The sequence below is a fragment of the Urocitellus parryii genome, chromosome 1 (genome assembly GCF_045843805.1).
Source record: "Urocitellus parryii isolate mUroPar1 chromosome 1, mUroPar1.hap1, whole genome shotgun sequence".
Lineage (NCBI taxonomy): Eukaryota > Metazoa > Chordata > Mammalia > Rodentia > Sciuridae > Urocitellus > Urocitellus parryii.
In genome coordinates, this window is record NC_135531.1 from 165,063,971 (window position 1) to 165,089,462 (window position 25,492).

Genomic DNA, 25,492 nt, shown 5'->3' on the forward strand with positions numbered 1-25,492 from the left:
TGCATAAGGCCCTGGACTCAATCCCTAGCACAACAGAAAACAATAGAATCCAGGACAGACTGTTAGGTGGCCAGTTGACCATGAATGGGTGAGCAGGAAGAGATCAAGAAGTGCGGCTGAGCCTCAGGAGCCTTATCTGAGTGGCAAACACCTGTAAGATGGGGGCCAGCTAGGTCAAAGCCTCCTCTAGCATTCATTGAGATAAACTATCATTTCTGGACCATGTCATCATTATTTCATGTAACCAAGCCTCCTGGCTCCTCCCTTATCTCCAAAACTAGGTCATAACGTATTAAAAGGTAATGAACTAATGAAAGGGCAGGAAATTGAGGCAAAAATAGGGAAATTCAATAAGAAACCCATTAGGGGATGGGGAAATTGAGACAAAACAATGAGACTCAATCTCCCTAAAAACTCCCAATTCTGAGCAGTACATCATCCTCTCTGGGAGGAAGTCCATGCAGCTCCTATGATGTAAGTCAAAAGGTGGCATGGACAGGACTCTGGAAACTTCCTGGACCTCCCAGTGAAACTGGAGAGCAGGAGGAGTGTGCTGTCCCTCTCCTTCCTGAGAGGACTCACTCTCTGTCTTCAGTGATCCTTTGCCACTTTCACGTGCATTCTAATGAGCTCACTTCTGTAACACTGAGAAACATGTCTGGAATCTTTCTGGCATGATTGAAAGTCTTGGGGTGAAGGGGGGCTCTTCATGCTGCCTCAATTGTGTGGAAGGCCTCATACCTGTAACATCACCATGGGGTGGGAAAGAGCTCCATGGTTCCAGAGCTGCTCCAGACACAGGCTGCACTGAGGGTGACATGAGCCGTGACTTGGCTCTGTCCGTCTGCCCACCCCTGGGGTACACAGCCTAAGTTGGTGTGGAGAGGGACTTTGCCACATCCTTTCTAGCTTGATTCCATGGGTACTTTAGTTTAAAGAGTTGTGGGGTGAAAATCCCTGTCATTGTCCTTGGGTGCACAGGAGGCCTGGGAGAAAGTGTCCCTGGCTCTGGCTCCAGCTTGCTCCCTGGTGGTAGAGGAAAGACCTGGCTGTCTTCCTGTCCCCAGGCATGCCAGCTAGGACATACCACAGTAGCAATAGAGGAGACCCTGAAATCTCCATGAGAGCAAGCTCACATCAGCCTGCTGGAGGAAGGCGCACCACAGGGAGGAAAGTGGAGGTGCCCCAGTACACAGCCAGCTCACCCCCAGAAGCAGAGCTGTCTGGTCAGCCATCCTAATGCTCACCTGAAGGAGCCCAGCTGAGCCTACCTGAGTCATAAACTAATGACTTTTGGAGTGATTTGTTTTGCAGCAGTAGGTAAGAAATACATAAAGAAATACATGCAGGTAAATTGAAAAGTTTCTCCGTTATGCAGGAGCTAATTAAAAATAAGAGAGGAGGGGTGGTAAAAAAAAAAAAAGGAAGAGAGAAAAAAGCACAGGAGAGGAAATATCAACAAAGTAGAGGAAACATGAATACAACAGACAAAGGGGACAGAGGAGGAGGAAGAAGGGATGGGAAAAGGAAGGAGCAGTGGAAGGGATCTTTCCTATATGCCTGGTCGGGGCATGGTGGATCCTGGCATCAGGCATATCCACAGGACACTAATGATTTTTTAAAAACTACACTGTAGATGAACTGAAGAGATCAGTGGAGTGGAGGGAGGGGTGAGGGGGCAGGGGGAAGTGCTGGGGACTGAACTGGTATAGGTTGATTTCATATCTTTATGAACATGTCAGGGCATATCCTGGTGTTGTATATAACTAAAAGAATAAATGTTTTTAAAAACAGAGAGGAGTGCCAGGGACCAAAGATAAACCCCAAAGGCAAGCTCACAGGACATACTTCCTCCAGCAGGCCCTGCCTGTTTACAGGTACCATCCAGTATAGTGGTTCTTTCAAATGATTAATCCATCAAGTGGATGAACCCACTGATGAAGTTGCAACTCTCAAAAAATAATCATTTTGATAGGAGCCGCGGACAGATGTGAATGGTGGAAACATGAGGTCAAGTGAATAATTCTCTAAAATGGGCCCACTGTTCTGCCCCTCCTCATGCTTTATTTTCCAAGAAGTAATTCATACACACTACTGCCTGGCCTCATATGTCACATTCTCCTCAACAAACTACCTGTTATCTGCAGGAGAAATGCAGGCCCAGAATAATGTCAATAAGATGAACTCAAGTTACTATGAGGGGGGACTTTTGTGACACTTTCCCAGATCAGATCCTAAAGCTCAGAGAGATATGGTTCATTCTCCTTAACTATAAAATTTGTAAGAACAGGTTCCAATCAGAACCAGTCACTGTGGACCAAAGTGACCTAGCACTGTCAAGACAGCGGGGAGCAAAAGTCTGATGTCATTTTATTGTCAGTCAAAAGTCAATATGTGTAACTTTGGAACTCTCCAGGAACTTCCCTGGGACCCCAATAAAACTGGAGGACTGGAAGTGCACAGGTCGCTCTCCTGAGAGGTCCCCCTGTCTCGAGAGAGAATGTCCCCTTTCTCCTTCCTATCCCTTCTAATAAACTCATGCCTATAATTCTGAGCAACTTGCCTGAGACCTTTGTTTTTCTAAAGAATTGGGGTCTGAAAGGGGAGGTCACACTGCCTCAGTTTCCTAGAAGGCCTCAGGCCTATAAAAATTTCACCTCCAAATGTTCCTGATGGGTGTCACATGTGAGCTCCTGGGGAACATCTCGTGTGCAATCCATATCAACATGAAAGGTGGCATATTCTGGACTGAAACGTACTGGAAGATCAGAATGCAGAGTAAATGTCAGAGCAGTCTCCACGAAAATACCCACTAATAAAAACCTACTGTATTGGGTTGATCACATGTTAAAAAAAAAAAAAAACACTGCACACATTCGTTGAGTAATTTATAATCAACTTCACCTGCTTGAACTTGGTCCCTGTGGCTTCAAGACCTGTGAACTATGCTTGTGGCACACATCAGGTCGCGACTGCAGGCTGCTGCCCTAGAAGCCGGACTCCCTTGGGCGTCCAAGCGGTCACAACAGTAGAGGTCAGGAAGGGTGCGCTCTGAACTGCTAAGGCAAAGCTCATGTCGCTTCAGGCAGGAGCAGCACATCTCTTCCTCTGCTTTGCTCCGTTCGTGACAACCATTTCTAAACTCTTCTGCCAGCTTCACAGCGAACGCGTCCCCACAGGGTCAGGTCTCAACGCAATCCCGAGGGTGAACCTGAAAAGAGATGGGTCAATACACCTGTCACTCTGGCCTCTGGCAGTCAGGGATTGGATGAGCTTAGCTGTCACTCACGACGGGGGCGTTGCCTAGATATTGTCCATCAGGGCGCTGGGGCGGAACTGTCCAGTCCAGCGCGCGAACGGACGGCAAGGGCGGGCTTCCGCAGTCTCGCGGGCTTTTCTTCTTCGTCTGCGGAGCTCCTTCCTCGCAGGCCCGCGTCCTCTGCTCCGGAAGCTCTGGAGGCTCTGCGTGGCCTGTGTCTCCCCGCTCGGGTTTTTAAAGATTCCTCGGGAGGTCAGCGAATCACTCAGCAGACCAGAGACGGTGGGTGTGCGGTCAAGACAGGCGGGACCCGATCAGCGCCCGGCGTGAGGTTCAGCTGCGGAGCGTGGGGCGGAGTCCGGGCTGGTGGGTGGCACAGGGCCCTGTCCTGGTGGGCTGGCGCGGGTCCCCGTTGGCGAGTGGCGCTGTCCCCTGTCTCCTGGGCCCGCGGAGTGGGCTAAGCGGCAGCGGGACCCTGGAGTCCAGCCTCTCCCTTTGGCGACCTCCGACCTCCATGGGGCAGTTCCCACAGCCTGCGGCTCCCAGGCACGCAGCGGCGGTGGTCTGTGGGAAGAACGCGCTTATCCGCGCGCCCGGTTCCCCGGGCGCAAGAAGCGGGTCCCAAATGCATTGCCATTCTAGAGCCTGGCTGCTCCTAGGGCGGCAGCAGTGCCTTCCAGGGGTCCCAGATGCAGCTGACTGCACCCTCTGGCGCGCACCTCCTGGACCGTCCGTTCTTAAGGCGACGTGCAGGTGACAGTGATTTAGTTGTGGTAGTTTCACCAAGTAATGGATGGCCTTTTTTTTTTACGAGGGTGAACATTTCTTTCCTAGGAGTGGAAAGCAGAGAGGAATGACCTGAACTTGAGATTAAGAAGCACTTATGACTCTTTATCTTCTCTAAGGACAGATGCCTCATAAATGCCTTTGGGCACAGGTATCTTTTGGCCACTTTACAGGATCCTGTGTCCCCAGCCACTATCCTGTTCTTTCATGGGGGTTGTCACAGAGTGTCTACAGCTGCTCCATGTCCTGCAAGATGCAGGGAATTTCAGGCCCTGGTCAGCTCCTCCTAGAGGACAGTTTGAGGTGTGGAGTGCAGCTTCTGAAGGGAGAAGCTGGAGGCCCTGGGGCTGAGGAATCGCTTGGAGAGGGATACTGTCTCCCCATAAGACCTGTTCCATTCTTTTTTTTTTTGTTCCACGTATTGAACCCAGGGGCACTTAATCTATGAGCCACATCCACAGCCTTTTTTAAATATTTGGAGACAAGAGTCTCACTTAGTTGCTGCTTAGGGCATCCCTAAGATGCTAAGGCTGGCTTTGAACTCACAATCCTCCTGCCTCAGCCTCCTGAGCTGCTGGGATTACAAGTATGTGCCACTGCACCTTGTCCATTCTTAGGGACCCGCTGGTCAGACAGTGGGATGCTGGTATGAAGGGAGAGGGACAGACATGATTCCTGTCCTCTGGATTCTAGAGTCATGAAGGGACAACAAGGATTCCAAAGCAGGGAAAACTGACCCCAGCAGTGTGGAGCAAAAACCTATAAACTTTTGGCCCAGCCTGTAATCCCAGCAAGCTTGGGAAGCTTAGGCAGGAGGATCACAGGTTTGAAACTGCTTTAGCAACACCCTGTCTCAAAATAAAAAATAAAATGAGCTGCAGATGAGTCTCAGTGATAACAACGACCACTACCACCCAAGAAACTACAAAGGCAACCTGAGGGGGTGGGAGGATGTGCCTGGTGACAGGTGGGCTGACCTGAAGCTGGAGTCTGACAGGTCAGTGTCCCCCTTCCCTGGGTTTGCTGCCTTGGAAAGACTTGCTCACTTCAATTACTCATTAGCTGCAAAATGCCATTTATTAGTAGACCTAAAAAAGATGAGAAAATATTTCTAGAGGGGGCAAGGAAGAAGGGTAATTCAGAAGAATAAGAAAAAGAAATATTTGGTCTAATATTCTGTCAAATAATGTGCCTGTAATTCTAGATACTCAGAAGGTTGAAACAGGATCACATAGTCCAGGCCAGCCTGAGCAAGTTAGACAGACCACGTGTTGAGAAAATAAAAGGGGGCTAGGGATGTGGCTCAGCGGTAGTGCGCTCGCCTGGCATGCGTGCGGCCCGGGTTCGATCCTCAGCACCATATACCAACGAAGATGTTGTGCAACGAAGATGTTGTGCAACGAAGATGTTGTGCAACGAAGATGTTGTGCAACGAAGATGTTGTGCAACGAAGATGTTGTGCAACGAAGATCTTGTGCAACGAAGATCTTGTGCAACGAAGATCTTGTGCAACGAAGATCTTGTGCAACGAAGATCTTGTGCAACGAAGATCTTGTGCATCGAAGATGTTGTGTCCGCCGAGAACTAAAAAAAATAAATAAATATTAAAAAATTCTCTCACTCTCTCTCTTAAAAAAAAAAAAAAAAAAACACGGCCTCTCTCTAAATAAAACTTTGTCTCAGTTTGACTGGCTTGTGTTTTTGTGCCCAACCGGGTTGCAAGATTGCAAGCCCGTGTGCACTGACAGCTCAGCAGGGGATCGCTCAGCAGGGGTGCCGCAGGCAGTGCTCGGCAGCAGGAGCGGGACTCAGCCGGCCCCGGGCAGTTTGCGGCACTTATGGGTGTGTGGAACCAGTCAGTTCTGCAAGCACCCACAGCTCCTGCAGAAAGGACTGCTTTCCTAGGGAGGGGCAAACAGGGTCAGGGAGAAGCTGGAGGGGAGAGCAGCGAGGAGGGGCCCAGGTCAGATCCCAGGTCAGAGAGTGTTTCCCCAGAAGTCAGCCTGTTCTCAAGAGGCACCAGGAAGAAGGGTTCTATGTTATTTCTAGCACCAGTGGGTCAGAGTCCAGGGTCCTGGAGGAAGGAGGGAAACTTGAGTTTGAGTACCAAGTATTTGTTCTGATTCCTGAAGAGGAAACTGTTCCCCTAATTGCTTATGAGGGGAAAAAAAGAGGGGAGGGATTTTCAGTATCAGAAGGTGTCTGCCATGCGTTAAAAAGATGGCAGTCGGCTGCCTTGGACACCAAGGCTGTAATTCCTCAAATATGTTTGTGACTTTGTGCCCAAAGGTGCAGAAGAACTTCGGGCCTGCTTTGGAAAGCCAGGACTCAGCTCTGCCTAAGTGGAAGTGTCCCCTGGTTGGGCAGGTCCCCTTGCAGGGAGGAAACCCTGCCTGAAAAGGGCTGTAGCCAAAACCCTGTCCTTCTGGCCTCATTTATCCAGGAGCCTGATACATCTCCTTTCACTCAGGCCCCAAAGTGTGCATATGTGGGCTGGGACAAGAGAGGGGTCTTCTGGAGCAGGTGGCTTTCTGTGGTCTCAGAGGCCTTCATCTCTCATGCTCTGCAGCTCAGAATCCATCTCCAGGACTGTGTCTTCTCTGCTGTGTGAGGCCCAAGTGGCTCTGGCTCAGGTCTATCTCCTTTTGACCTCCAGGTGCTATGAGGTCCACAGGAAGGAAGTCAGGACTCTCCAGAAGGCAGGAAATGGTGAGTGTGTGGGGCCAGGACTGTTCAGGGAGGTGGGCTGTTTAGAACTGGTGGTAACCAGCTGTGGCTGGATTCTGGCCTCCCACTGTCAGCTCCAGAGTCAGTCAGCCCAGACCTGAGTCTGATGCTGCTACAGCTCAGCCCTTGATGCCTTCAGGCCATGATGTGGGCTGGTGCAGGTGGGTTCCCAGTGTGCTGCCTGGTCTGCAGCCACTTTGGCAAAAACACTCTCTGTGCAGCTTGATGCCAGCCCAGCCCCTCAGTGTGCATTGAAGACAGTGGGCCTCAGGGGATCCTGCCTCAGGTGTGGGGCTCCTGTGTAGAGGATGCTGATCTGAGGAGTCCATGTCCATGCTCTTCACTAGGAGTCAACTTGCCCCCATCTCCCACACCTAATCCCTGCTAGAGCTTTTGATTGATCCTTATAATACCTACTTTGTCCTCACATTTCCAGACTCAACTTCCTGGTCCAGTTCAGACCATTATCCATTCTTTGCTCCTCACACTGCATTCAGTGGGCACAGCATCAAATATTTGTTTCTGTTTGTGAACATTTGCCAAGTGGTGAAAGCAGAGGACAGTCACCTGGAACTCCATTGTTACAACTCTTGCTATTTATTTCAGGGTGTGTGTGGGGGTACTAGGGATTGAACTCAGGGGCACTCAACAGCTGACCTATATCCCAGTTCTATTTTGTATTTTCATTAGAGACTGGGTCTCACTGAGTTGCTTAGTGCCTCACCAGTTGCTGAGGCTGGCTCTGAACTTGCGATCTTTCTGTGGGGATTACAGGAGTGCACCACCAGCTAGCCCCACTTCACAACTCTTTGGGTCTGTCTTCCTTTACCTTGCCCAGGCACAGAGGCTTAATGCCTTAAGGTAAAAGTTCCCTTTCGACTCTTCACAAGGTCCTGTGTACTAGGCCACTGCCCTTTCATGGGGCTGCCCCAAGGTGCCTATAGCTGACCTTTGTCCTACAGGGTACAGGCAATTTCAGGGTCAACTCCTCCTAGAGAACAGCCTGAGATGTGGGTTGCAGCTTCTCAGGGGAGAAGCTGGAGGCCCTGGGGCTGAGGAATCTCCTGGAATAGGCCTTATCTAGACAGCTGCCTCCTAGGGACACTGTCTCCCCCAAGCCCTGTTCCCATTCCTTGGAGACAGGTGGACAATCAGCCTGTGGATGCTGGTGCTGAGGGGCCAGATCAGCAGTGATTCCTGCCCTTGTAGTCTCTCACAGTTTTATAGGAGGAAAACTCTCCCAGAGCATAAGGACCACCCACCCCAGTGCAGTGCTGTGCAAACCTGAAAAGCCTCATAGACTGGAGTCATGGTCCAGGTCTCCTGGGAGGGTGATCATGGAGTGTTTCAGTGAGCAGGACCAGGCGGGACCTTACCCGCCTCTTGAGCCTGACACATCTATGCTCCCTCAGCACCAGCCCTTTCTGTGTTTTTCACTTTGAAATGATCTGCCCCCTTATTTAAGACCCAGTTTTAAATGTAGAATGTGTTTATTCAGAGCTCAGCAAAGTAAACTCTTCTAAAAGACTTAAAAAAAAGATTTCAAAAAAAGATAGTTTTTTTTTGTGTGTGTTTGAAAAAAATTCTTATTTACCTTTCTTCTTCCTCTTTCCACATGTAGAAAGTTTGTGAGACCTCACCTTTTTTTATAATTTGATTTCAAATGTAGTTATGTGTCTTAGGATCAAGAAGGCTACTAGAGAAAAAAAATATACAAATAAAAAAATCTGTCATTGTTGCTGCAGAAAATGATTGCATTTCCACAAAAGTTGTGGTAGATAAATTTGGACTACAAAGATTCGTGAGAATATTGGTTCCTTTGTATAATGAAGAACTCCTTACAGTGGACAGCTGCATTTTGCTTCCTGTTTTTTGAACTTGGAAGATAGAATAAATTTTATGGGACAAACATGGCAGTTACAAATCAATTCACTGTCATGGAAATTGTTTTTTTTTTTTTTTTTTTTTTTTTTTTTTTTTTTTAAAGAGAGAGTGAGAGAGAGGAGGGAGAGAGAGATTTTTTTTTTTTTAATATTTATTTTTTGGTTCTTGGCGGACACATCTTTGTTGGTATGTGGTGCTGAGGATCGAACCCGGGCCGCACGCATGCCAGGCAAGTGCGCTACCACTGAGCCACATCCCCAGCCCCGGAAATTGTTATTAAATGAAAATTCTGTTGTGTGAACAGAACAGATTTTCATGAGATTACTAATAATTCATGAGCATCTTTTATGATCTCATCTAATTCCAAGTCCCTCCCAGATGCCCCTTCCTAATGCCACCCACTGGGAGTTCACCTTGTACCTTGTGAATTTGGGGTTTACATGGATCTTCAGTCTATAATACTACCAGATATTTTTTTCTACAAACTGTTGGAGACTCCTGGACATTTTGGCTACTCTTAAATGTTTGTCCACTATTTCCACTTGTAGAAATAGTTTTCTGAAGTTCCTCAACAAACCAATCCTTGTCTTGGACTTCATAGAATTTAAGAAATGAAATTAAAGAAACAATCGAGCTGCTTCTCTGCAATTTGATCAAAGTACATGCAATTCATTTCTCCTTTTTATATTGATGCTTATTTTGTAATTTTGCCAGGGTGCTGAATCCATTCATCTGTGGTCCACGTAGGTTCCCTGGTCTGGCTGCCAGAAACTGTTCACATCACAGCATATCATATAGGCTACACCTTGAGGAATGAATTGGAAGTGTTACCTGCTTCCTCTTAGAGGGGATTAAGGGTAGTTTTCATTTCCTCCTTAGTGTGGTGCAGAATCCACCATGACACCCCTGGGCCATGCCTTTCCTCTGATGATGGTCATTATCATTTCATTAGCCTGCATGTTGTGTGTTCCTCCTCTGGTGTGAGTTGTGGTAGATTGTTTTCCTCCTGGAGTTGGTCCCATTCATCTAAGTTCTCAAATTGGGTCCAGACAGTTATTCATCATATTCCTTTATGGTTTTTTTTCTGCTGAGTAAGTTTTATGTCTCTTTTCTTAACTTAGCTGTGGTGTATCTGTTACAAGTATGTCCACAAAGAGCCTGCTTTTTTTTTTTTTTTAAAGAGAGAGTGAGAGAGGAGAGAGAGAGAGAGAGAGAATTTTTAATATTTATTTTTAGTTCTCGGCGGACACAACATCTTTGTTGGTATGTGGTGCTGAGGATCGAACCCGGGCCGCACGCATGCCAGGCGAGCGCGCTACCACTTGAGCCACATCCCCAGCCCAAGAGCCTGCTTTTGAGTTGATTCTCTTTTGATTTCCTCATCACAGTTTCATTGATGTCTTTAATTATATGATAGCATCAGATATAGGTTCTCCTTGCTGTTCGTTCTTTAGTTCCTGAAGTGGAAGGATGAAGGGTTGATTTTTATTCTTTTATAATGTAAACCTTCAGCACCTCTAATTCTCCCTAAGCCGTACCTGTGTTCTGTTTCACAAAGTTTTCTAAGATGCAGTTTCAGTTCTTTTCCTTTGAAAATTCAGACTGATCCTGAGACACCCTTGACCCATGTGTTGTTTAGAACTTTGGGATTTGACCTGCAGATATCTGGAGGTCCCCCAGCTGTGTTTCTGTTACTGACCCCATAGTAATTCCAGTGTTCCTGGTGCCATGTTGGGATTTGGTAGCCTTCTGCCCTAACGCCTGTCGTGGCTGAAGGTGGCTGGTCGTGGAGACTTCCCTGTGATGTTGAGAAGGATGTGTGCTGGGCTGCTGTTGGCTAAGTGCCCTAGAGGTACCTGTGGTGGGTGTGCTGCTGAGCTAGACACGACGACAGTTCTTCTGTGTGCTCCAGCTGTCACTCACTGTCAGACGATTGCCGCTGACTCCTTCTGTCACTGGATTTCACCGCGTGTCCATGTGAGTCTCTCAGTTGTTCATCAGGTGTTTTGACCTATTGTAGGTCGTACATCTTAAAAGATTCAGGCATTTGGTTTTAAGTCTTATTAGTGAGTCTAGTGTCCATGTTTTCTCAGTAGTGGTTTAACTCAAGCATTTTTTTCCCATTGGTGAGATGTACTTTGCTCTTTATGTGTATTCCTTATTTTGTTGCTTTTGCAAATTGGGTATTTGAATATTATAATCGTTTCTCCTCTGAAATCAGTTTTTCCCTCTATTCATAGTTTGCCCTTGTTTGTTAAAGACTGTAGCCATTGTGTGTAGTGACTTTCCAGAGTATTTTTGGAGACAGTAGTTTAGTTGCTCAGTGTACTCAGAGGGTCTCTCTTAGCTTGTGTTGAGCTTGAGTTTTAATGGAGTTCCATGAGGAAATAGCTGGAAAGAAAACAAGAAACAGCAAGAGCTCAGCTCCTCCAGGGACTGTGGATAGTGGAGCTGGGGCTGCTGCTTTAACACATGGTCATGCTGTTTAAAACCCCTTCAGCCTCAGTTCTCTGCAGACCTGAGCCTGGAGAGCAGCCTGTGGTGAGCATATGGGTCTTGGTCCTCTCTGAAAGGATTTCTCTTGGCCTGGGTGGGCTTCCACCCTGGTATACCAGGGTGCTGTGAACACTCATTTCTTCTTTTTTTCTGTAGTAGGGATTGAATACAGGGACAATCTAGTACTGAACTACATTCTCCAATCTTTTTTTATTTTTTATTTTTTTTAAATTTTAATATTTATGTTTTAGTTTTCGGCAGACACAACATCTTTGTTTGTATGTGGTGCTAAGGATCAAACCCGGGTCGCTCGCATGCCAGGCAAGCACGCTACCCGTTGAGCCACATCCCCAGCCCCTCTTTTTTTTAATTTTGAAGCAGGTTCTTGCTATGTACCCCTGCATAGACTGCGACATGTTATCCTCCCACCTCAGCTTCCTACATCCCTGCGATTTGAGCCACTGTGCCCATCTGAATACTCTAGATTTTTGTTTTTGTTTTTGGATATCAGGGATTGAACATGGTAGTGCCAAACCAGTGAGCAACATCCTCAGCTCTTTTTATTTTTTAGAGACAGGTTCTCGCTAAGTTGCTTAGGACTTAGCCAAGTTCTAAGGCTGGCGTTGACTTGTGATCTTCCTAATCAGCCTCCTAAATCACTAGGATTTGAGCTGTTCACCACCACACCTTGCCTGAATAGTGTAATTTCTGAGAATATATTTTATTGTACCTTTCTCTCTCACACTTCACATTGTGATTTTTTTGTTTTGTTTAAACAACCACATGTAGGATTGATTTTTTTTGGGGGGGGTACTGGCGATTGAACCTAGGGTCAGTCAACCACTGAGCCACATCCTATTTTGTATTTTATTAGAGACAGAGTCTCACTGAGTTGCTGAGCACCTCACATTGCTGAAGCTGGCTCTGAACCTGTGATCCTCCTGTCTCAGCCTTCCAAGGTGCTGAGTGAGGGAAGCAGTGGCAGTGGCTGTGGCAGCAATGGTGGTCATCAGAGCAAGAATTCCATCGCTGATGAGGCTAATTGCACATCTTGTCTGGTATAGGATCTCATTCAGAAGGTTCTTCATCTCCATGTCCCATGGACTCCTCCACTGTCTGGACAGGTTCACTGGAAGCCAGATTTCTGGGGGCACTCTGAAGAAAAATATATGTTTAGCTTTCATAGCAGGGGTTAGACAATTTATTGACTGCACAAGGGATCTCTGTATGAGTGATATTTATGCCATCAGTATCATTGATTATTACCATGGCAAAGGGTGGCATAACACAAGCTTGTGCATAGTGGGTACGGGTATCATTTGGGATGAAGGTAAATCCATGGCTAGGGCCTTGGTTCAGCATCGACCCATCATCCAGCCATCTGCTGCCCATGTGATGGGTCTAGCAGCCAACAGTATTGTTGTGATATCCATATTGAATTTCTGCGTAACAGTAACAGATTGTCCCATGTAGCAGTTACTGCAGTAGCCCGTATGGCTTTTCGGCCTGTTAGATGAATTGCAGGGAGCTGTGCCCACCCAAGTGCACAGGTATTGTTCTTCCCTGGAGATATTTCTCTTATCAAGTAGAAGAGGTCTAGATGTGATGCATAGATTCCAGGGAGTGGTGTCATTATCTGAGGGGGACTTCCCAAAAAGCATCTTAGGACATGTTGGCAGTAAGTGTTTTTTTCATTTGCCATGGGGGAGTCTATGGCTCTAGGTAGCATTAACTATAACTCTAAGGTCAGTGAGAGACAGCCCAACATGTGACTTATTATAGTTATCTACAATAGTTTAATTGGCAAAAGCAAAGCAAGCAAGGGGGTTGTCCTGATTGTAGGTCTCATTATCAACTATGGAGAAACAAATGGACAGAATAGGCATGGAAATGCTGGTATTTCACTGCACAGTTAATTCAGGATTGATAAGATTAGAGTTATTGGAAAAGAGCGTAGGTAGGTCTCTTTCCCAGTTGGTCACCACTTTTAGTGGTGGCCTAGTGACCAAAGCCCAATTTACCTGACAGGAAGCTTCACTGTTAGCAGTGAGCGCTGCATACAATAGGACCACCATCATAGGCCCAGGGATGGGGATGCCAGCAGGTGAAGGGGCCATTGTGGTGCCGTGGTCAACAAGACCTTTAATATCACCCCAGGTTACTTTACATGAGGTCCATTTGTGTTGTTGAGTCCTTTGCTTTCCTCCAGAGTTAGTTCCTTCATTTTCTTGGTTGGTAGTTCTGGGCGTCCAGGGCTTGACACTTCTGGCATGCACCCAGATGGGGTGAGGCGCCTATTCTGGAAAAACACCTGTAAACCCTTGACCCATGGTTAGGATGGGACCTGGACTATTCCATGCCCTTGTTATAAGATCCTTCCATGAGACCATAGGTACATGGGGGTCCCAGGAGGGGGGCCCAAAGCTTATGGGCTGCTGTTTCTATAGAAGATTTTGAAATGGTGAGAAAATTTAGAGTGAATAGGGTTTTGTTCATAACATCGTGGGGGAGCTAGTATAGTTTTCCCGCCTCTGCTTTTGGAGCATGGTCTTGAGTTCCCTGTGTATGTGTTCCACAATACCCTGAACCTAAGGATTATAGGGCAGGCTAGTTCCACATTTTATGTGCCAGGTTGAGCAAAATTTCGTGAAGATTTTGCTTGCATAGGCTGGGCCATTGTCAGTTTTTATAGAGAAAGAAACTCTCATGATCCCAAAGCATTTAAGCAGATGGAAGATGATTTTTTTCATGGTTTTTCCAGTAGAAGGTGTAGCTATAATAAAACCTGAGTAGGTATCAATGACTAAGTGAATGTGTTTATGGTTGCCAATAGGCAAATAATGAGTTACATTCATCTGCCAAAGGGTGTTGGACTTGAGCCCTCAAGAGCTTACCCCTGTAGGTTGCAAGGATCTGATGGGGAGAAAAGGCACACAGTTTTTGCATCTCTGACTAGCCTCTTCAATCAGTTCTGAAAATAATCTAGAGGCTTTAGGCAGATTGGTGGAAATGTGTGTGTAACCCTTGAGTTTGCTCAGTTACAGTCAAGCCCAATGTCATCCCTTTTTGAATCTAGGGCAAATAGAAGGAGGTGCACGTGCTTTGCTAGGGCTATTTGGGCATTCTGGCTGGAGATGTCCTTTCCTCCATATCCCCAACAAGTGGAGCAACCTCTTTCTTTACTGTTATTTTGTCCTTGCTTCAATGCAACTGCCATGGCTGAGGCCAGCAGAGAGGCTTGAGCCGTTTGTCTCCCTATGTCCTGGGTGGCCAAAATCCAGTCATCTGGGGTGTCATTGCACACTGGTGCGATGGCAGCCCTATGCTCCTTTTTAATCCTTCCCAGAGTAACTCTTTTGCTAGGGCTTCCCTAGCTCCTACATGGGATACCTTCCCTTCTACCACTTTTTTTACCCTACAGATAAACTGCGGCAAGTCCTTAGTGGCTTTCTGCCTTAGTCCCTGTATAGAAACTGTTCCTCCTCCAGCTGGTAACTTCCTGCAAGCTCTTAAGGCAGAGTTGCACCTGGTTGAAATAATTTGGCAGACCTGTAGCTTATACCACAAGGGAAGAGCAGATTCCCTCTCCCTGCAAGCATTTAGCTGGGAGGTTAACATCTGTGATGAGGTTGCAACCTCCTTGCTGCTCATATTTATTAGAGAAAAATGCCTTCCATTTTAGGTATGTGGATGGCTCAAGGGTGGCTCTTGCCAAGTCTTTCCAATCCTGTGGGCAGTCTACACTTAGGCTAAGAGTTTCAAGGACTTGTTCAGCAAAGGGACCCCTAGGTCCTTCTTCCTTCACTGCCTTCTTAAACTCTTTTAATATAGCTAAGACATGAAGATACCAATTTAGTGGCCTTTGAGGGGTGGGGTTCACATTGACTGGGAATGCAGTTGGTATCTCCTGTTCATAGGCACCCCATGCTTGGTCCTTTGATCAACCTAACTCTGAGAATGGATTAGATTCTGACCTTGGAGGAGCGGGTACTGGCCAAGGTGGAAGGGGGCCTATAAGGCTCTCCCTTTTACCTTTTCTATCTGTAACTGTCCCATTAGATTTGACAAAGAGCAGTAAATTTTCTTTGGCTTAATCGTGTCTGGCCCCTTTTCTGTTTGTTGTGGTTCAAAGGACTTTGCATCAGAGCTTACCTGTGATTCTTCCTCCCTTTGTCTTGTTCTCCTTGTTCCCCTTCCTCTGATGCCATAACCAGACGGGTTACACCCTTTGTGCCGCAGAGATTGCTGTGTTGCTGTGACAATTGAAAAGGAATGAAGAGGCAGGGTATATCCCTGCCTAACTTCTGCTTGCCTTGCATTAACCATAATTCTTTCCCATATGCTTGGATCAAATACATCAGCTGCTTTCACCCAGGGATTGGTGTCAATTACCACATCCCCAAATTTGGGCTTCCTTTCTATTTAGTGTTAATCCTCTCATGCTAAGGAGGGTGCGCAGCAGCTGTGAGTCCTTAGTGGAGGTTGGTAAGTTGCCCATTTTTCCCTGTTTCCCTGGGGTCCAATACCTGCACTTACCTGCTTGCCTTAGGTCTCTCTGCAGGTGCCAAATGTGGGCTCTCTTGATCCAGCCAAAGCCCACCAAACACCTGAGGAGTGTGTGGTGACAGAGTTGAAAAGACCTCCAGAGACCAATTTCACAGAACTCGATCCACTTTATTATTGCATAGGCAAAGTTTTAATAATGATCCAATGAGCTACCAACATACTTATGAGGGGCAGCCAATGGGCTAATAGGTCAGTGGCAGAAAAGCAGAAGGAAAGGAACATGCTGTGCATGGGGAGGACAATTATTATGGTGTTGGGGCTGAGTGCGGGTAACTAACCATGGTATCTGGATTCAGTGTGCTGAACTCTGAGACCCCCTGACATATGTAACATAGGCTGCTTTTCAACTCCTGGGCCCAACATATTTTATTTAGAGAAGTGTCTCCCTGAGTTGCTTAGTGCCTCGCCATTGCTGAGGTTGCTTTGAACTCCCGATCCTTCTCAGTCTCCCAAGCTCCTGGGATTACAAGTGTGCACCACCATGCCCACCTAGAAGTTGATTTTTGATTATTAGTTTATTTTCATTGAGTTTTGTATATGAATTTTTCACTGCTGACTTGGGGAACATATCTTGCTCATGGATACACGCAGTCTTTAGTGTACTGCTGCTATAAATATTGCAACACAGGATTTCATGTGGACCTACATTGTGAACTTATTTGGGTTACCCCGACTTTGGGAAATGGCTTGGGTTCCAGGAGCCACCACTCTGACCTATTTGATGTGGTTGATTACTTCAGTCTGTGAATGTTGAGGGGTCATGGGCCTGCCAGGAGGTTTGTGTGAGACCTGTGTGTATTTGAGTATATGTTAAGAGCCCTGCGATTTATCAGGTATCCATCTACACCAACGTAGCTGATTTTCTGGTAGGAGCAGCATCTGAAAAAACCCCATCCCATATCCTTGTCCACTTGCAGTAGACACTCTAGGAAGCAGGAATGCAAATGAGATGTGCACTGTGTCAGGTGGTCAGTGTTGATGGGGAGAACCTCAGTAAAGGGTGCAGAGGCTGCACTTTCTCCTCCCATCTTGGTGCCTGTGGCTGTTCTCTCTGAACGTGATAGTCTGAGTCTGAGTTGCCTATGCCCACCTCCATCTGCTTGATTTTGTCCCACTGTGTGGGGCTACGTGAGTTGGCTGAAGTCTGGAACACAGGGATTTTTTTCCTGGCTTCCCAGGTAGCACTCCTCTTGCTGTGTTGTCTGGAAGTGGTGAGAGCAGGCATCCTTGACTTGTTTTTGTTGTCATGGAGACAGCCTTTCATCCTTCAGAGTAGCCTTCAGTGTAGGTTTTGTAGATCTCTGGCACTTTTTAAGGTGTTTCATTTTATTACAGTTAGGTTTGCATCCTTATGTCAGAAAGACTTTGAGCTTTGTTGGAAGGACTTGAGCTTTGTCAGCTGGTTTTTCTTCATTCTTTCAAGTTTTCAACTCCTTTCCAGATGCACAATGTGCAGGTATTTTCTACAGTTCCTTCCAGTGCCATTTCACCTGCTGAGGTGTTGTATGAAGGACAACATTTTCCTTTCTAATGCTGATTTACTTTTAAGTTGCACATGTGGATGAGGTGCAATGAGCTGGTTGCTCATCTGTTTCATTACATCTTAATCAGATCAGGTCACTAGCTCTTCCATTCCTAACATTTATCATTTCTTAGGGTCAGTGGACTGCTCCCCAGCTTTATTATGAAAACCACAGTGACATATTGTGCACTGTGGCCACCTACTGTGCTGGAGAGCAGAAGTGCTGGCTCCTCCTGAGTGGACTCTGGTACCTGATACCCAGCCCTGCTGTCCCCTCTCCTCTCTCCTCCTCATCTCTGCTGAATACCCTTGTACTTTCTGTGAAGCCAACTTGGAGCTTTGCTGTGTAAGAACACACAGTCGGGGTGTCTCTGTCTTCCTGACTTATTTCACTTAGGATGGTATTCAGTAGTCCTGGCTTCATTGCTGCAAATGAAAGGACTAAAAGCCATTTTTGGTGAAATTAGGTTTATCTATTATTTTCATGACTCAAATGGATGGTACTATATCCCAGAAACCATCCCCAAATCCAGTGTTGTGAGACATGTGGTCTGCATTTTCTTCTAAGAATTGGTGAGGTTCACATCTTACTTCAGGACTTTGGTCCCCATGGATCTCATGTATGTGTGTGCTGTGAGGGTAGCATCTGACTTTAGGTGCTGCCATGAACATCCAGTTTCCCAGCCATTCATTCTCCAGAGATCCCGGTCCCCTGGAATGACCCTGGCCCCTTGAGAGACATCATTTCCTTCTGTGTATCTGCTTGGTCCTGGGTCCCCCTGTCCTCCTTCACTGCTCTGTGTGTCTGCCTTTAAACCAGTTCTACACTCCCTTTGTTACTCCTTTAAAGCAGGTTTTGAAATCACTTTACACTTTATTTTTCTTCTTCCATTGTTGAGTTTCTTTTAATTCCACGTGAATCTTAGAGTAGTACTTCTTATTTTGTATAAAAATGTCATTGGTAATATGAAAAGCAGTGAATTGACCTCATGGTTGATTTTTAAGCAGATTTACAATTCTTTGAGCTCACAAACGCTAGATATTTTTATGTGTATCATTTCTTTCAGAAACATTTTGTGGTTTTTGTTAAGTCTTCTTGGTAATTTCTAAATACTTTTACTCTTGATCTTCTGTGATGGCTTTCAGGTTGTTGGTGTTTTAGTGGATGTAAGTGTGTGTTGTTTATTGTGGTGGTGTACATCTTGGCTTTATTTTTCAGTTCCAGGTATTTGCATTTTCTTCTTCAGCGCATACACAGTTTAGAATTTTCTACTTAGGAGATCATTTCATGGCTTTGTTTCTAAGAGCCTCAGCCCTTCCTCCTCCCTGACCTAGGCAGGAAGATTAGGGGGAGCTGGGCTCAGTGTTTCTTTTTCCCCACAAGTTTTTGCTGATAATGTCTTGGGTGACTCAGCCTTGGAGAAGTAGTTTCCTTTGAATGTAGGCTCAGGAAGATAGAGTTCTCTGGGTGTGCTGGAAGTGGCTCCTTTTCCTCCCTGTGGTGGCAGCAAAGGGCAGTTTTTTGTGATCTTGACTGTGTGAGCCTGGCAGCAGTTCAGGAGGTAAGACGTTGTGAATTTGTGAGGACCCCTAAGAATACACAGAAAAAGTCTCTGGGCTGCAGGTCATGGTAAATTTCAGGTGTGAGGAAATACCACTAGAGGGGCAGGCAGCCTCCCTGCTCTCCCCACTACCCACATCCTGACTGAGGGGCGCTGGGCCTGGAGTGGGTGTCAGTGCTCATCTGCTTGGCCTTCTCCTGGGCTTCTCTGCACCCAGAGGCGATCCTTTCTCCATAGGCAGCTTTCACCTTCTGTCCCACATCTGGCTATTTCCCATTTGAGTCATATGTTGATTATTCTCACTCTGGGCCCTGGTGTGTGTGTGCATGTGCTCCATCTCTCTGTGTCTCTGTCTGTCTGTCTGTCTGTCTCTCTCTCTCTCTGTACCAGGGTTTGAACTTAGGGGCGCTTAACCACTGAGCCACATCCCCAGCTTCTTCTAATATTTTATTTAGAGCCAGGTTGTTGCCTATTTGCTCGGGGCTTTGCTACGTTGTTGAGGCTGGCTTTGATCCTGCATTCGATTGTCCTGCCTCAGCCCCCTGAGCGGCGTGCTCGGCACCCTAACTCTCTGTGTCGCATATTGCAGGTGTCTCCCCTCTTGCAGGTGTTTTCATCTTTTAATTCCTCTAATTTTAATGTCTGAATTTCTCATTCTTCATTACTGCTTACTCTTGTTATATAAAAATGTTTTCCCTATTCCTCTAGGAAAATATTTCCTGTAAGCTTCTGAAAGTGTTTTAGTTTTGTATTTCACATCAGAATCTGTAATGAATTTATATTTTGTCTATGGAATGGAGGGAAGTAATGCATTTTTAAAAAATGAGATACTAGTTTGTCTTGACTCATCTTCTGAATTGCTTGTGAATGGCTCCACTTGTATACCTTACCAGTTATATTATTACTCATCTATATGAATTCCAAGGCACTAATTTTTTTTCTTTTGTTCTCTCGGTTTATCACTCTGCTAATTCTATGCTGTTTCCAATAGTATGTCTTAGATGTTCTTTATTTATAGTCACAATGTTTAAGTGACACCAGATTATAAATAAAGAACATCTAAGATATACTATTGAAAATAGCATAGGATTAGCAGAGAAATAATTAGATAATTAATCAGAAGAAATTATCAACTTAAAAATTCATTTTCTTTCTCACCATTGTACAAACACCAAAGTGTGTTTACACAGTCCTAGAAGGAATAGCCTGTTACAGACCTAGGCTCTGTGGAGAAGGTGCTTCCTAGGCACAGCCTTGCACAGCATCTTACGTTACAAGATACCAAAGGTGATCATGCAGTATGTTTGTTTGTACCACCATCAGTATAAACACATCAGTTATCCCTTTACTACTGATAACCATATGTATGTAGCCCATTATTAACACCAAATGTCTTTGACCAAAACATACTCATGTGGCACCTGACTGTATATTGGAAAAACCAACAGTCTGCTGTCTACCACAGTTGGATAGGTGTTACACATTTCTTATTTTCATTTGGCTTGGAAAAGTAGTTTCTGGTGATTACTAGAAATTCTGTTTGTTAAATGTCAGTAAAGGTATTTGACAGTTACCCAACTGTATCTTGATATTAATCAGAAGAAATTATCAAATTGTTTATTGATCACTGTTGTTGCTTCCTAGTTGATTAAATTTGATGTTGATTAAAGCACCTCAAATTATACTTATTCTTTTGCTGTAGTCACACAGGATGAGCTCAATCCCCAGATACCATGTTGTGAGTACCTGGATGAAATGTCGCATACTAGGGAAGTTCCTAAAGTCTTTGCTCAGAGGATTCTGTTTTGGTAGGAAGGATTTTGAATTTTTTAAGTTCTAACATAAGATTGGAGCATAATAATAGAATTTCCAAAGGAAAGCAAAGTTTCACTAAATAGACTCTTACATTGTGATTCAGCCTTACTGCTTAGTTTGTTGGGATCCCTCTCCATCCTTTGTTCCCCTTCCAGCAAAGATGCAACTTTAGTCAGTAGGCATTTCTTACAGTAGTTCCTATCAGGACTAATATTAACTCTCTTCTGCACATGAGGTAGTGTGGCTTCATTATATCACTCAGTTGGTAGAATGTTTGCCTGGCATGCATAGTGCCCTGGGTTCAATCCCCAGCACCCTCAAGAAAGGAAAAAAAAATGATGTGCAGACATGCACCCTTTGAAGACATTATGGGTGACCCAGGAGCATACCTTACTCTTTGTTCTCCACAACAAGAAGGGTATTTTTGCTCTGCTCTTAATTTTCTAAGTACTTTCGTTCTTATATAAGAATTACTCTGTTTGAAGACTGAGTATGGATAGAGAATACAAGTTTTGATGACCAAATAATGAAAGAGAGATTGGAGACCACAAAATCATATGAACATCTTGCATGTAGAGAGTAGATTCTTCATGCTGTCAATCTCTCCTGGCCTGCACTGTACTTTTGTAATATTTTAGACCTCAGTGGCCTTTGAGGATGTGGCTGTGAACTTCACCCAGGAGGAGTGGGCTTTGTTGGATCCTTCCCAGAAGAATCTCCACAGGGATGTGATGCAGGAAGTCCTTAGAAATCTGGCTTCTATAGGTAAGAATGATAACATTTACATAATCAAATGCAGATTATGTGGACTTTTATTTTTCTTTTCACAAGTTAAGAATGTGTACTTTACTCTGGGAGCGAATCAGGCCAGATTTCATTGCACTTAGCAGTGTGATTCCTGTGATTTAGTCTTTTTTTTTCTTTTTTCTTTTTTTTGTGGGTACTGGGGATTGAACTCAGGGGGCTCGACCAGTGAGCCACAGTCCCGGCCCTATTTTGTACTTTATTTACCTACAGGGTCTCACTGAGTTGCTAAGTGCCTTGCTTTTGCTGACGCTGGCTTTGAAGTTGTGATTCCCCTGCCTCAGCCTCCCATGCCACTGGGATTATAGGTGTGCACCACTGCCGGGGTTGTAATTTATTCTTAAACTACATTAATTCATAATGATTATTCTGTGCCAACATTTTAGGAAACAAATGGGTGGACCAGAACGTTGAAGAACAGAACACAATTCCTGGGAGAGATCTAAGGTAATTTATGCTCCCAAGAGGAAGCAGAATCCCTTAAGGGAACTGTGCATGTCTTATACCTTAAAGAACTAGCTAACAAACCAAATAAACGCAAATGAAATATTTTTATTCCTGGAAATTCTGTATTGGAAATGTGAATACAAAATGAATAGGATTGAATTTTAGTATGTTCAATATAATTGATGTGCTGCCAGTACTGTTTGCTGCATTTGTGATACTACTCTTTCTGTAGTACCTGTGGGGAATCAGGGTTGCAGACTAATCAGTGCATTTACCTTCAAAGTTTAGACATGACTGTAAATCCAGACTCTCTGATGTTAGTAATGATATACTTCTAAGGCTTATTAATAAATACAAAAGAAATAAAGACCTAACCCTTAATATTGCTTGTAACTTTTTATAGAAATCATTGTAGGCTCTGGAAAATTAAAATTAGGTACTCAGTGTGGAAAAACCTTCCGTGAGATTTCAAATTTACTTTAAAAAAGGATATTCCTACTAGAGTAAGTCCATGTGAAAGCAGGTGTGTAGACACATCTTCATGTTTCTTTTTTATTTTAATAGCCACATCATACCATCTGAGAATGAGGAGAGTAGAAGGAAGCCATCTGAACTTAAACAGAAGAGAAAATCTTTAACTTCTCTCAAGAGTATTCAAAGACAAGTAGCAGTGCACACCGTAAGTGGACCTTATAAATGTTTGACATGCGGAAAAGAGTTCAGTTGTTCCAGGTCTTTTCGAAAACATGGACAATCTCACACAGGAGAGAAACCATATGGATGTGAACAATGTGGGAAAGCCTTCTCTTGTTATTTTTTCCTTCAAACACATGAGCGAACTCATACTGGAGAGAAGCCCTATGAATGTAAACAATGTGGGAAAGCCTTCACTAGTTCCTCTTACCTTCCAATACATGAAAGAACCCATACAGGAGAGAAGCCCTATGAATGTAAACAATGTGGGAAAGCCTTCATAAGTTCTGCTTACCTTCAAATACATAAACGGATTCATACAGGAGAGAAGCCCTATGAATGTAAACAATGTGGGAAAGCATTTAATAAGTACAGTAATCTACACACACATGAACAAACTCATACAGGAGAGAAGCCCTATCAGTGTAAACAGTGTGGGAAAGCCTTCACTAGTTCCAATTACCTTCTATTACATGAAAGAACTCATACAGGAGAGAAGCCCTATCACTGTAAACAATGTGGGAAAGCCTTCACCAAGTCCAGTCACCTCCACACACATGAGCGAACTCATACAGGAGAGAAGCCCTATCAATGTAAACAATGTGGGAAAGCCTTTGCTACATCCACTCACCTACACACACATGAACGAACTCATACTGGAGAGAAGCCCTATCAGTGTAAACAGTGTGGTAAAACCTTCACTAGTTCCAATTATCTTCCAGTACATGAACGAACTCACACTGGAGAGAAGCCTTATGAATGCAAGGAGTGTGGTAAAGTTTTCATTAGTTCTGCTTACCTTCAAATACATGAGCGAACTCATACTGGAGAGAAGCCCTATCAATGTAAACAGTGTGGCAAAGCTTTCAATACAGTTGGTCATCTTCATAAACATGAACGAACTCATACTGGGGAGAAACCCTTTGAGTGTAAACAATGTGGAAAATCCTTTACTAGTTCTTCCTACCTTCAAATACATCAACGAATTCATACTGGAGAGAAGCCCTATGAATGTAAACAATGTGGGAAAGCCTTCACTACATCCAGTCACCTCCACAAACATCACCGAAGTCATACTGGTGAGAAGCCCTATCAATGTATACAGTGTGGGAAAGCCTTCACTAATTCCACTCACCTTCATGCACATGAGCGAACTCATACAGGAGAGAAGCCCTATCAATGTAAACAATGTGGGAAAGCCTTCATTAGTTCTGCTAACCTTCAAACACATGAACAGACTCATACTGGAGAGAGGCCTTACCAATGTAAGGAATGTGGGAAAGCCTTCAGTAGTTCTGCTTACCTTCAAATACATGAACGAACTCATACTGGAGAGAAGCCCTATGAATGTAAACAATGTGAGAAAACCTTTATTAGTTCTGCTTACCTTCAAAAACATGAAAGAATTCACACTGGAGAGAAGCCCTATGAGTGTAAACAGTGTGGGAAAGCCTACACAACATCTAGTCACCTTCACACACATAAACGGACGCATACTGGAGAGAGGCCCTATGAATGTAAACAGTGTGGAAAAGCCTTTGCTAGGTCCACTCACCTTCATACACATGAACGGACTCATACAGGAGAGAAACCCTATCAGTGTAAACACTGTGGAAAAGCTTTCACTAAATCCAGCAACCTTCACATACATGAACAAACTCATACTGGATAGAAGTTCTGTGAATATAAACAGTGTGGTGAAACCTTCAGTTATTCATCTGCATAGACAATGAATGAACTCATACTGAAGAGAAGTCCTACAAATGAACTGGTAAAACCTTCAATAGGCCCATTCACCTTCAAAAATATGAACAAATTCATAAGGGAAAGAAGCCCTGTGTTTGTAAATGGAGTAATAAAGTCTTTATTCCAAAGCATCAACTCATACTAGACGGAAACCCTATTAGAGGAAAGAATGGAAAATGCCTTACATTATTAGTTCCCATTGTACGCATGAAAAAATTTGTACTGGAGAAAAGGCATTGAATGCAAAAAAAAAAAAATAGCAAATCATTTAGTATTTCTAGTCACCTTCAATGGCAAGAAAGGACTCACACTACAACAAATCTGAATGAGTATATGTAAGTTCTTAGTTGCCTTCAGAACCATTTCGCTTGCTCTGGCAAATAAACCTCCTGAATGTGTGGACATTCCATTTTCCTTCCTATGCATGAAAGTACTCATAATGGAGAAAAAGCCTTGAATGTGAAAATGGTCTGATTTCCCAGTTTTTTTGAAAGACAAAAGACAAAAAACAAAACAAAACAAAACCCAGTGAAAACCCTATGCAAGTAATGGATCTTATAATGGCATCTGGTGTTCCAGTTTTCTTCATGTTACTCAACCTTCTATTGCTGTGTCAAAACACGAGAAATTCAAGTTACAGGGGAGAAGATTTCCTTTGGCTCACAGATCACAGGTTTCAGTTCATCTTGGGGTGGCTCTTTGGTTTGGTCCGAGATGACTTAGAACACATTGTTGGAAGAGCAGAGCAGAGCTGTGTACGTAATGGCAGCGGGGAAAAGAGAGTGGAGGAAGAGGGCACCAGCAGCCAGATACCCAGTGACTGTTCTGTTTAAGGTTACTGTTTTCATAAGTTGTCTAAGTGCAATGGTTAAAAAAAAAATTAGGCATAAATAAATGTGACACATGCTTATGAATTATGTGATTTATAGGTCTCATATATATATGTATATTTATGTATCATAATATATTTCATTTATTTCTGAGTTAAAACACTGAATGTTTAACTGTTATCATGAGGTTGAAATTTATCCATTCTGGTTTTTTGTTTGTTTGTTTGGTTGGTTGGTTTTAATTTTGTGATAACAAAAAAGATTTGAATCTGGGGCTGGGGCTGTAGCTCAACAGTAGCACACTTGCTTGGCATGTGTGAGACACTAGATTTGATTATGAGCACCATAAATTAAT

At 44.5% G+C, this 25,492-nt stretch overlaps 1 protein-coding gene across 1 annotated transcript; it reads left to right on the forward strand.

Annotated features, from left to right (window-relative positions):
- The first annotated feature begins 3,423 nt into the window (after positions 1-3,423).
- Positions 3,424-25,492, forward strand: LOC113177262 (uncharacterized). The gene is made up of 5 exons (XM_077802102.1): positions 3,424-3,585; positions 6,615-6,754; positions 21,256-21,382; positions 21,808-21,868; positions 22,433-25,492. The coding sequence occupies exons 2-5, from the start codon at positions 6,707-6,709 to the stop codon at positions 24,231-24,233; spliced, it is 2,037 nt and encodes a 678-aa protein (XP_077658228.1). The 5' UTR covers positions 3,424-3,585; positions 6,615-6,706; the 3' UTR covers positions 24,234-25,492.